This window comes from Lemur catta, chromosome 11 (genome assembly GCF_020740605.2).
Source record: "Lemur catta isolate mLemCat1 chromosome 11, mLemCat1.pri, whole genome shotgun sequence".
In the NCBI taxonomy this organism is placed as follows: domain Eukaryota; kingdom Metazoa; phylum Chordata; class Mammalia; order Primates; family Lemuridae; genus Lemur; species Lemur catta.
Genome location: NC_059138.1, coordinates 9,159,920 through 9,172,288, shown reverse-complemented (window position 1 = coordinate 9,172,288; position 12,369 = coordinate 9,159,920). Strand labels below are relative to the sequence as shown.

At 38.3% G+C, this 12,369-nt stretch overlaps 1 protein-coding gene across 4 annotated transcripts in view; it reads right to left on the bottom strand.

Annotated features, from left to right (window-relative positions):
- The window catches only part of TPK1 (thiamin pyrophosphokinase 1), a 323,125-nt gene extending 311,161 nt beyond the window's left edge, over window positions 1–11,964 (bottom strand). Inside the window, exons 1-3 of one of the 4 annotated variants that reach the window (XM_045564370.1) lie at window positions 11,918–11,964; window positions 11,566–11,687; window positions 10,838–10,896 (exon numbers count right to left, since the gene is read on the bottom strand). In XM_045564370.1, coding sequence (XP_045420326.1) covers window positions 10,838–10,880 — 43 coding nt within the window. In that variant the 5' untranslated portion in view covers window positions 10,881–10,896; window positions 11,566–11,687; window positions 11,918–11,964. Of the gene's footprint in view, window positions 1–10,837; window positions 10,897–11,244; window positions 11,342–11,565 lie in introns of those variants that run through there. The other 3 variants (XM_045564369.1, XM_045564368.1, XM_045564367.1) reach the window with 3 other exon arrangements.
- Window positions 11,965–12,369: the final 405 nt, after the last annotated feature.

Genomic DNA, 12,369 nt, shown 5'->3' with positions numbered 1-12,369 from the left:
GGAGATTTCTTTACCAGACCATAAAGTGATGAACATTTCTTAAAAACCAACCAACCAACAGCAACAACAACAACAACAAAAATAAAAACCTGCAAGTTTTCTAAGTTTCAAAGCAGACATACTGCTTTAATTTAAACAAAAACAAAAAAGCCATGTTGACATTAGGAGAAATACATAACCAGGAAACCCAGGTTTTAGTCCTAGCACTATCGCTAATGCCTGTTTCCATGGCTTTCCTTGGAAAAGAAGTATTCTTTTCTCCATCTTTAAAGTTCATCTCAAAGTTATGAGGCTATGAGTTGCTCCTTGCTGACATTAATAAAAACAAAATATTTTGGCAAACTACCATAAGTTAAATATAGATCAAGTATGTCTAATGAAACCTTAACATCTGAAATGACATGTGCTGGAAATGCAGACTACACACTGGAGTCTGAAGATTTAGTACAAAAAAATGTAAACTATAGCATTAGCAATTACTTACACTGATTGCATGTCAAAGTGATAACATTTTAGATATATTAGATTAAATAAAATATAAAGTTGAAATTAAGAGGATAACCTTTTTAATGAGCTACTGGGAAATTTTAAATTACATTACCCATGAAATTACATTTCTATTGTGTTGTATTGGACAGGCTGCTATGGGCTGAAATCCTTCACAGTAAGGTTTGTCAACCCTTTTTTACCTTCCTACAGCATTTACTGGAGTGTGGCCATGATGGACAATCAGGAAGTGTCAAATGGACACAGAAAATTTTGTATGAAACAGCAGCCAAAGAAAACCAAAATTAACTCTTTGATTCACATACCAGGTATATTCTATTAGAATGACATTTGAAAACTCCCTCGTTTGGTAATCATGGGAATACTGAAATAGGAACCCAGTCACTCTTTTAAAACTTACAGCTGAAAAAGCAAATTGACACCACTAATTTGTTATGGGCTGAACTGTCCCCCACACCCCCACCCCAATATATAATATGTTGAAGTCCGAACCCCCAGTACCTCAGAATGTGACTATATTTGCAGACAAGGTCTTTAAGGATGTAAAAACAGTACAATAAGGTCATATAGGTGGGCCCTAATCCAATAAGACTTGTGTCCTTATAATAATAGACTGGGACACAGATAACACACAGAAGGGCAAGCTTGTGAGGACACAGCTGGAAGGCACCATCCCCAAGACAAGAGGAGAGGCCTCAGGAGAAAACAAACCTGTAGACACCTTGATCTTGGACTTCTGGCCTCTGGAATTGTGAGAAAATGAAGTTTTGTTGTTTAAGCCATCCAGCCTATCGTACTCTATCATGGCTTCCCTAGCCAACTAACACGTTGTTCCAAATGCATAAAAACGTTCCAGTCACTGAGTGGAGTTTTGATTTTTACACTTAAACTACAAATTCAGTTCCTCAGTTACACTGGCCATATCTCGGGTGTTCGACAGCAGCATGTAGCTAGTGGCTACTGTACTGGACAGCGCTGATCCAGAGAACAGACAAAAATCAGAAATTTCTAACAAGTGTGCTCAACTGGTCAGGAGGTGTGACCAAGGAATGTTACTATTTAATAACGCATTTTTAATCTTTAATTTTAAAAAATGTACATGTACATGACTCAAATCTAGCATTATGCCATTCTTACCATGATTTGTTGAGAAGAGATAAAAGACGGGCTGTTTAGGGCTATGTGTGATACACATGAATGTCATTCTCGAAAGGTCTGTCTGTCGCTGCAAAATACAGAGAACTGATATGGATGGCCAGCATACATTTATCATTTCAAAGCAATCAGCAGTTTAGGCACAGATTACCCAGGGATTCCCAAATAAATAAGCCACAGGTAAACTGAGGAATGCTAATACTCATCATCATATTTTATTACAACTTTTATGAATTTAATCAGGTATTTTCAATAGAAATTAAGTGTCCAGGAATGTAAGAGTTAGCATTAATACTATATTGAACAAGACAGTCCCAGATTCATTACCACTTCATCATGAAGCATCAAAAAAGTATGTGCCTATTAATAACTTCACGTACCTATAAATATCAATAATAAAGCTCAATGAAAATGAAAGAATAATACAGAATTCAGATAACAAAGAGAATCATTCTGCTAGACTTATTTATAAATACTCTTTCATCTAACAGGACTGAATACATTTACTAAAATAAGTAATTATTTCCTGTTAAACAGGGATCATGGGATACCACTGTTTGGGGGTTATTTTGTTCTTTTTTTTTTTTTAATTGAGACAGTGTCAGGCTGGTCTCCAACTCCTGAGCTCAAGCGACCCTCCTGCCTCGACCTCCCACCACGCCTGACTGCCACTGTTTTGGACTGAGCTCATGCACTAGGCCCCAACAGACGAGACCAAACCAAAATGGAGTCACTCACGCTAAATGCCACCAAATCAAACTTGAAACTTTAAAAAAGCAGACAGATTCCAAACAGACGAGTTTTTTCTGACAACAGGAAATTCTAGTCTAGCTGAGGCAGGGTACTAAGTCCCCTCTGCTCTAACCGTTCCAAAAAAGAAGTAACCTGGTTAACTGATCGTTTTTTTTTTTTTTTTCTATTGTTGTACTTCCTTGTTCCCACTTTACAAGACCCCTGGTTCTGCCATTGCCCAGTGGGAGCTCTCACTCCACTTTGCAAGATCATTGATTCTTGAATCATGAATAAAAGCCAATTAGAACTATAACTAAATATGTAGTACTTTTGTCTTTTGATACTCCTTTGAGAATTAATCAGAAAAATAAACATAGGAATCTCAAAATTCAATAATCAGTATATTAAAGCTTATCTAATATAAAGTTCTAATAACAGGAATACATTTGAATACGACTCTACCTCTAAACTTGCTTTTTATACTTTATAATACCTTAAATTTGCCCAAGAACTTCACGTTTGGATACATTTTTATTTTACATAAAGTAACTAAGGCTCTAAGAAATCAACAAATCACAAAGTCACATAACTACAGATAGTCCCCAATTCACAACGATGTGACTTAGGATGGGTTTATTGGACACGGCGTGTGGCAAGCCAAGGAGCACCTATAGTAAAGAGGACAACTAAAACTCAAACCCTGGTCAGTCTTCTAGTTCCAAAACTTTCCCATAGATGTTGCCCTGTTTAAGCATTAGAACTATACCTAGTGGTATACAAATGTTAGTTATTAGAAAAATACAGAATATAATTATTTTAACTTGATCAAGTATGCACTAATAATATTTAAAATGGTAATTAAATCCAGAATAAATCTCAATGTTGGTAATTCACTTCAGAAGAAATAATTCTCAAGAGCATAATAGTCACAGGAATCTTTTTAAAATTTAAAGGCATATAATCATTTTGCAAAGAAATACAGAGTGATCAATAAAAAGCGTACCACCATAAAATGTATTTATGAAGACCAAATTATGTAGAGAAAATGAAATGGAATTTTTGATTCCTAGAAATTATATTTTTGAAGTGAATGACATTATATATCAAATTGCTGTATTTTTAAATTGCATCTGATCCATTTAAGAGTGATGTAAAAAGTTTTATTTAATATGTCAATATTCATATTAAAATTAGAAATGTCAGGGATTAAAAATGTCAGGGGCAAGTGTGCTAAATTAAAAAAGACTGAACCAAATGCACATTGGAACAAGCAACTGGCAAAGTTATTTTTGGAACAACAGAGAAATTTAAATAGAGTTATGAACTGAATAAGGCAATTTACAGTATATTCTAATTTTGCCGAAAAATACCCAAGTGTATATTTATACACAGTAAATATTTGGAGAGATATATATGCACACAGACCATGGTTATACACATACATGGTTATAATAGTGGTATTCTTTGAGACACTGGGATAAGGTATTTTTATTTCATTTTTGTTTGCTTCTTCAAACTTTCTTGAATTCATACATACTATGCTGTAAAAATTTATAAAATCTAAACAATTTTTGTCAATTATGCCTCAATAAAGCTGAAAAAACTAAAAATAAAAACATCAGTATTTTTTATCAAACTAGTAATTAAAACCTGTGTTTGCTCTATGTCTTCAGAGTATGAAGTAAGCACATGGAAAAGTAATTATTCTGAGGAGATTTGACTCTTCACCTTTAGTTTGGCTATGAAGTGTTTAATGTAAATCAACTTTCTTAAAAAAGTTTCAAACATATGGAGTTCTGAATATAAAACTTCATAATAAAAACTGAAATGATCATAGGCACTGAAAAACAAAGCAAAATTTCCACATTTATAAGAATATGTTGAAAAGGCATCCACATTTACAAAGTTTAAAACAGTAATGGTATGTCCTTACCAGTTAAATATTCTTTATTTATTTAAACAAAAACGCTTTACATAAAAATTTTTTAAAGACAATGAAAAATAGCTAAAATGTCTTAATTGTTACTATAATATATAGCAGCATTAAATGCTTTACACATTTTTTTTTTTTTTTGAGATGAGGTTTTGTGATGTCACCTAGGCTCGAGCCCAACTCCTGGGCTCAAGTGATCCTCCTGCCTCAGCCTCCTGAGTAGCATGGGACTACAGGCATGCATCGCTACACACGGTTAATTTTTCTATTTTTTGTAGAGATGGGGTCTTGCCATGTTGCTCAGGCTAGTGTTGAACTCCTGACTTCAAGCAATCTTCCTGCCTCAGCCTCCCAAAGTGCTAGGATTACAGGCATGAGCCACCACCCCAAGTCTACACATATTCTTTAATCTTTACAACAACCCTCTTTTGAAAAGTGTCATTCTATTTTACTGATGAAAAAAGTCAAGATTTATAGTGAATATCCAACAAAGTCCTATCAATTGGTTTTTTATCAAAAAAGACAAGACAATCCAATTGAAAATGCATAAGAGACATAAACACAAGATATGCAGAAGACCAATAAACATAAGATAAGCAATCTGCCATAAGAGAAATGGTAATTAAAAATCATAGAGATATCTCTATATACCCATCAGATAGCGAAAATTTAAAAATACCAATTCTAAAAATTGGCAAAGATCATTCCAGGTAATAAATGAAGCATGAGCTAAGGGAAGAATATTGAAACCAGGAACAAATGTTCCTGTAAGTAAAGAGTGAGTAGTTTAGCTTGGCATGGCTACAGAGAGGTGAATGATAGAAAAGTAATCTGGTATTGTATTTCATGGTGACTACAGTAAATAACAACATATTGTATACTTGAAAACTGCTAAGAGTATTTTAAGTGTTCTCACTACAAAGAAGTTATGCGCGATAATACATTTTATTAATACTTAGCTTGATTTAGCCAATCCATAATGCATACATACATCAAAACATCATTTTGTATTATTACTTTTTGTTCCTCAGTAAAAGGATGAAAATTGGTAAAAAAAAAAAAAGATAAAATAAAGTAAAATCATTTTGTACACCATAAATACATACCATTTGTATTTGTCAATTAAAAAATATTTTTTTAAAGTAATCTGAAAAGTAGTTAGGAATCAGATCATGGAGTGCCTTGGAGATAAGGACTTTAGTATATATTTGGTTGGCACAGGACAACCTTGACATGGATGACACAATTTAATTGAGTTTTAGGGTAGAGGAGACCCCTTCATCTATGGTTTTGGTTTCGGAAGTTTCAGTAACCTGTGGTCAACTGTGGCCTGAAAATAGTACATGGAAAATTCCATAAATAAATAATTTATAAGTTTTAAATTGCATGCCATTCAATGTCCCATTCATTAATTAGTAGCCATTTCAGTTATCAGATCAAAAAACATAGTATGTATTAGTACAATTAATTGTCCCTCAGTAACTGTAGGGGATTGATTCCAGGACCCCCCAGAACACCCAAATCCACAGATGCTCAAATCCCTGATATAAAATGCTGTGATATTTGTATATAACCTACACACATCCTCCCACATATTTTAAATCACCTCTAGATTAATTTTAATACCTAATACAGGGCTAGATGGGATGGCTCATGCCTATAATCCTAGCACATTGGGAGGCCGAGGTGGGAAGATCACTTCAGACCAGCCTGCACAACAGCAAGACTCCAGCTCCACAAAATATAGAAAAATTAGCCAGGCATGGTGGTGTGTACTTGTAGTCCCAGCTACTTAGGAGGCTGAGGCAGGAGGATCACTGGGCCCAAAGAGTTCGACACTGCAGTGAGCTATAACGATGCCACTACATTCTAGCCCAGGAGACAAATCAAGACCCTGCCTCAAAAAAATAAAAGAAAACAAAACAAAAAAACACTAATAAAATGGAAATGCCATGTAAATAGTTGCCGTACTGCATTTTTTATTTATATTTTTATTGTTATATTATTATTTTCTCTCCAAGGTTAGTTGAATCCAAGGATGCGGAACGCATGGATACAGAGGGCCAACTGTATGGGGTTCGCTATTACCCAAGGTTTCAGGCATCTACTGGGAGCTGTGGAACATATCCCTCACGGATAAGTGGGGACCACTGTATATAAAAGACTACTTTGTATAGAATGTTCCAAAAAGAGGTCCACAGAAACCTCCAAAAACTTCTATCTCCTACTATGCAGTAAATTTCACTATCTTCCACAATCTGGTTTTACCCCAACTGCCAACCACATTCTTCCAAAATCTCCAACCTCGTCACACCATTTCTTCACTCAACACCTTGTGACCATCTTCGTGTCCAGATGCAGCACGGAGCTCTCTCTCAAGGATGGCCCATCACCTGCAATGCTCTTCTGATTTCCCTGTGCCTCTCCCAATTTAAATCCAGTGCTCTTTTGGGGGCCCAGCTGATATCTGGCTCATCCGGTGATTTCTTTGCCTACGCCAGCCTGTGTCTCATCTCCTTCTCCTGCAGTTCCTACAGTTCACATGCAGGTTCCACAACACAAAATTTGAGACCTAAGTAGAATCTATTGAGAATCTATAGAGTCAAACGTTCTTGACTCTCCAACTGGACTCTAAAGTCCTGGATAGAAAGGACCACATCTTTCACTTTTGTATCCCTCACAGCACCTTGTACCAAAGGATATACACTAGTTAGTTGATAGTTCCTCTAGATAACCAGAAATGCAAACATACCACTTTGACCCAGCAATTGCATTTCTAGAAATTTACCCTACTGATGATACACTTACTTAAATATGTGAAAATATTATGATCAAAAACATGCTTTACAGACTGTAATATTAATAGTAAAAATTAGAAATAACACAAATGTCTCTTACAAAGGACTGGTTCAGTTTATATTGCCCATTTGAAAAAAAAAAGGGATATCTATACACATGGACCATAAACTAATAAGTAAAAAAACCTGCAGAAAAGGGCGTAAAATAGGTCCTATTTTTATGTATTGTTTATGAATAAACATATTCATATAAACATACAAAATTTAGAACACATAAATTTTTAGAATAATTATCCCTGGTAAGTAGAATGGATAGTTATTTCTAGAAGATAGTTATTTCTGGAAGAGGGCATATAGGAAACTCTCATCCTAGAATAGATAGTCGTTTATCTTTAAATGAGCACTTACTTTAGTTACAAAATACAATTAAAATTACCATCTTTCTCTGAACCAGTGATCATATCAGAGGGATAGGTATTTTGGTCCACAATACTTTTCCTAGCAACTTCTTAACCTGTAGAGAACCAGCTTTATTGCTGTATTGCCCACTATACTAAATCTGAGTAAGCATCACGGAGAAATCATGCCAACAAATTAAATTCACAGAGTTATTAACAGAAAAACCAGAAAACTCTGCTGGATAAGTATTAAATATTTGTTTCACGCAGAGAATCTCTCTGAAAGGGCCAGGCATTACATCAGTCCCTCACAGTAACAGTTCTGTTTTTAAATATCTTATACATAACTAGAGTTAACATAAACTTGCCTGGGGCCTTTGTTTCAAGGCCAAAGCTAGAGATGAGACAGGAATCTCTACATAGTTTTAGCCATAGAAGCAACATGAAAAACCTATGCGAACCACCCAAAGGAGCACTGATTCCATCCCTGTGGATCTGTACTTCATACAAAGCATCACCATTACCATTCCCCTACAGGCCTCCCTCCAGCATGTTTACAAACCTTCTGACTTAAGCAGCCAAGGCCTTCTCCACTAAGCCTCTAATAAAAACAGAGGAAGCAGAGCTATCTTTCCTTGTAAACCTTTTCCATCTCAGCAGTGACCCTGAGATCCAACTGCCTTTTTGTTTCCCCCTCAGATGTACTGTTGAATATAAAAGCTTATGGCTATTGAAGCTAAGTGCTTTGCATGTATTAATACATTTATACTTACAATAACCCCAAGATGTATTCCTATTTTACAAATGAAGAAACTGAAATAAAAGGTTGGACAATAAGTGGCAAATCTAGGATTTAAACCTACAAATTTTAATTCCTCAATACAATGTTTACTATGTAGCACTCACTGTCTCTGATATGCTTCTTTTAACCTAGAAACCATTAGAAATCTTAGACAGGAAAGCTCTTATGTTTTAGAAACAAATTTTTTTTTTTTATTTCAGAATATTACAGGGGTACAAACATTTTGGTTACACATAATGCCTTTGCTTCGCCCATGCCAGGGCTGCAAACAGCATAAACAGCATGGTACTGGCACAAGAACAGAGATATAGATCTTTGGAACAGGACTGAGAACCCAGACAAAACCATCCTCATATTGTCACCTAATCTTTGACAAAGCAGAAAAAAAAATACATGGGAGAAAAGAATACCTAGTCAATAAAGAGTGTTGGCAAAATTGGAAACCACATGCAGAAGATTGAAACCGTATCCTCACCTCTCACAAAAATCAACTCATCATGGATAACAGACTTAAACCTAAGGCATGAAACCATAAGAATTCTGGAAGAAAATGTTGGAAAAACTCTTATAGACATCGGCCTAGGCAAAGAATTTATGAAGACAGCCCCTGAAGCAATCACAGAAGCAACAAAAATAAATAAATGGGGCCTGATCAAATTAAAAAGCTTCTGCACAACCAAGGAAACTATCATTAGAGCGCACAGCCTATAGAATGGGAGAAAAAAATTGCATGCTACACATCTGATAAAGGACCGATAACAACAATCTATACAGAACTTAAGAAAATTAACAAGAAAAAAATCAAACAACCCCATCAAAAAGTGGGCAAAGGACGTGAATAGAAACAAATCTTAAAGTTAACAGGACATCTGAATCAAATGTTCACTCTCGAAAATGCTATTGGTCCTGCTACTATTGGATAACTGAGAAGTATGAAACTCAATTTGCAAACTGTTTGTGTCTGCCTATGCTTTTCTTAACTTTTGAAAAGTTTGTTTACAGTAATAAACACCCAACCTCTTAATCAAGTACAAAATAACTGGGTTCAGATTCAAGTTCTGTCACTGTCTTCCTTCACCAGTAAAGATATAAAGATATACATAAAGAACTTTAGCGAAGTGAATGACTAGATATGTAAAGAGTCATCTCACCTACTATTATTACTGCCATCCTCTGACTGTTTTACCATCAGTACTCCCAGGATGTGGAAAAACTAACAAGTTAAAATCAAATTCAAAGTCAGGTGTGGTGGCCTATGCTTGTAGTCCCAGCTGAGGCCAGAAGATCGCTTAAGCCAAAGAGTTTGAATCCAGTCTGGGTAACATAGCAAGAGCCCATCTATAAAAATAAAAAAATTTTAAAAAGCAAGAAAAAAAATCAAATTCAATACCTAAAACAAGATCCATGAATTCATGTGTTTATAGAAAACAAATGTAAACATTTAAAAATTATGCTTTCTGCTTAAATTTGTAAAACTGATAAACTGGAAGTTCTACATAATGGAAACACAAAAACCAATTGGTAAATAAAAAAATTAACATTACAAAACTATGACATGGAAGTCAATGACTAGACAAGAATGAACCTACTAACAATTGGTCCACCTCATAAAAACTCATTCCATTTCATCCCATACATTTCCTTGTGAAGTACAATAATTTCCTTAACTGAAGTATTTTATATAACCCCTCACCAATCTTATATAAATGCATCCTGCAAAAGGCAACAATGACTGCACTGTGCTTTATGCCTTTCCTGTCTAGAGTTCTGCTACTGCCAGAGGCTTAACAGCTAACATTACAGGCAGGGCCCTTTCTGGGTTCCAGGCGAGTACACGCACTGTATCAAGCCATTTGGTCCTCACAACTCTGTATGGCAAGGACTAATTGTTAGGTTTGTTCCAGGTGGGAACCCAAAAAGTATGTATAGGACAGAATGTGGTTAATGCAAAATTTAGGCTTGTAAAACAATAGCCACAGGAGTCTGGAGAGCCTGGACTTTGTAAATCTGACAGTTACAGTCAGCATTCCTTTCCCCCTCCCTCCCTCTCCTGACAAGGATGACGCCAGAGCTGAAGGATGGATGTGACTGGGGCAGGGTCTTAGGAGCTGGTTGTTTGAAAAAGAATTAATTACAAATGGCTGTTCTGGCCCACTTACTTACTCACGCCAGAAAAACCCTCTGTAAAGCCCAGGGCTCTCTCCTGGACGCTTTTTCTCCTCCAGCTATCTGCACCCAGATGCTCGAAATAAACAGTATATGCTACACATGAGGCTTCGTGTCTCTCTCTCAGCTCTGTACCTAACACTGATCTTCACGCTCATTTTTCAGATGAGGAAGCTGAGGCACCAGGGAGGCTGAGTGTTACGCCTGGGAGCACAGAGCCTGGAATCCAGGGGCAAAATCCAGACTGGAAACCAATCTGGGTCTCCTGTCCGGTCTTTTTAACCTCTAGATGCCTCTCAGGAGGAGCATGTCAATGACACTGTAAAACGTGGAAAAAATACAGTACCAGTGGGAAGCAGGGGCTCCAACGGGGTAAAGGCATGCTCCATAGCGGATTATTGGCCTCTGCATTAAAAAAAAAAAAAAAAAAGCGAAGTTAGAATTTCTCAGAACTAATCAAACAATTCGCGAAACCTGCAGTACAATGAGCCACTTGAACGTGGCACTCTTAGGGTGGTGTGCTCCAGGGCACCCCGCAGCGAGCTGCAGCTCTCAGCCACCCCGGCCCACGCTCGTCACCGCCGCGCCGGGAGCGCCCCCGCGGGAGGGGCCCGGGGCCCTGGGTGCGCGCGCGGCAGCGGGAGGTCGGGGGTCGGGGGGGGGGGGGGGGGGTTCGTCCCCATCCGGGTACTAGGGGAGCGAGGGTGGCCGCCCCCTCCCGCGGCCCGCGCGCCTGACGGCTGTCGCACTTACACAATGGCGGGTGGAGCCACCGGCGAGCGGAGCGCAGGCTGCTGGAGCGACGGCGATCGACCGCTCGACACTCGGCAGAGAGGCCTCTGGCGGGCGCGGCCCGTACGGGCCGGTTTTTGTCCCAGGGACGCGAAACGGCCCCTGTCCCCTCCCCGGAGCCGGCGGTGCCCCCGCGCCTTAACCACGCCCCGCGCCCAGCGGACCTTCGACCTGCTCGGGCTCCCGCTAGGACTTCTGCCGAGCCCTGCGCGCTCCTCTCTAGCAAGGAGGCCGCCATGTGCTCGAAACCGAGCAGAGACTTCCCCGCCACCCTTCTCTCACCTGGTCCGAGCCCAGCAAACTGCAGTTTCCACAGCGCCTCTTCTCGCTCCTCGGTCTCTTTGATCTTCCGCGTCCCGCCAGTATTCTTCCTGAATACTCCGTTAAAATATGCCTTTCCTTCACTTTGTGGGAAAAAAATCACAATTTTTTCTATGCAAGAAACTTTAGAAACTTTAAGCCCCCTCCTTACAGCTGCACTTAGGGCAAGGTGCCCCCGAGGTGAAACGTCACTCTTTAAAACAGGCTTTTACGCTACTGAGCAAGCCTGACCTGCGGAAAAGTTCTTAGGCAACATTCCTGTCTCTGCCTGTGCCACCCCTCCTCCTCCGTTTTAGAGGACGCAGAACTTCACCTGTACCTTCTTAAGGCCTCCAGCTGGGCCAGAGACGTTAAGTTGACTTCATACAGTTTAACCCGAGAAAAGCAACGGATTTTGGTATATCTGTGTGGGCGTCTCCACAGGAAATGACCAAAAGAAGTGGCAAACCTAAATGCTTATTTACTGGTATTAGCTACAACAAATGTCAAAAGTCCACGTTTAAAGATACCATTGATGAAACTAATAGATGAACAGGGTACAGGGAAATGCTGACACGTGTAAGTGGTTGCTACAAATCCATCTGTAAAATGCAAACAACCTGTAAAATGACGGTCAAGGATATACACAAATTATAGCACATATTCAAATGACAAAAACACATCACTAGTAGGTAGGCACATTTGAACAATGAGATTAATTCACCTGCCAGATTGCAGATGATTTTTAAGTAATAATGAGAATTTACATTTACTGATCAATTACCA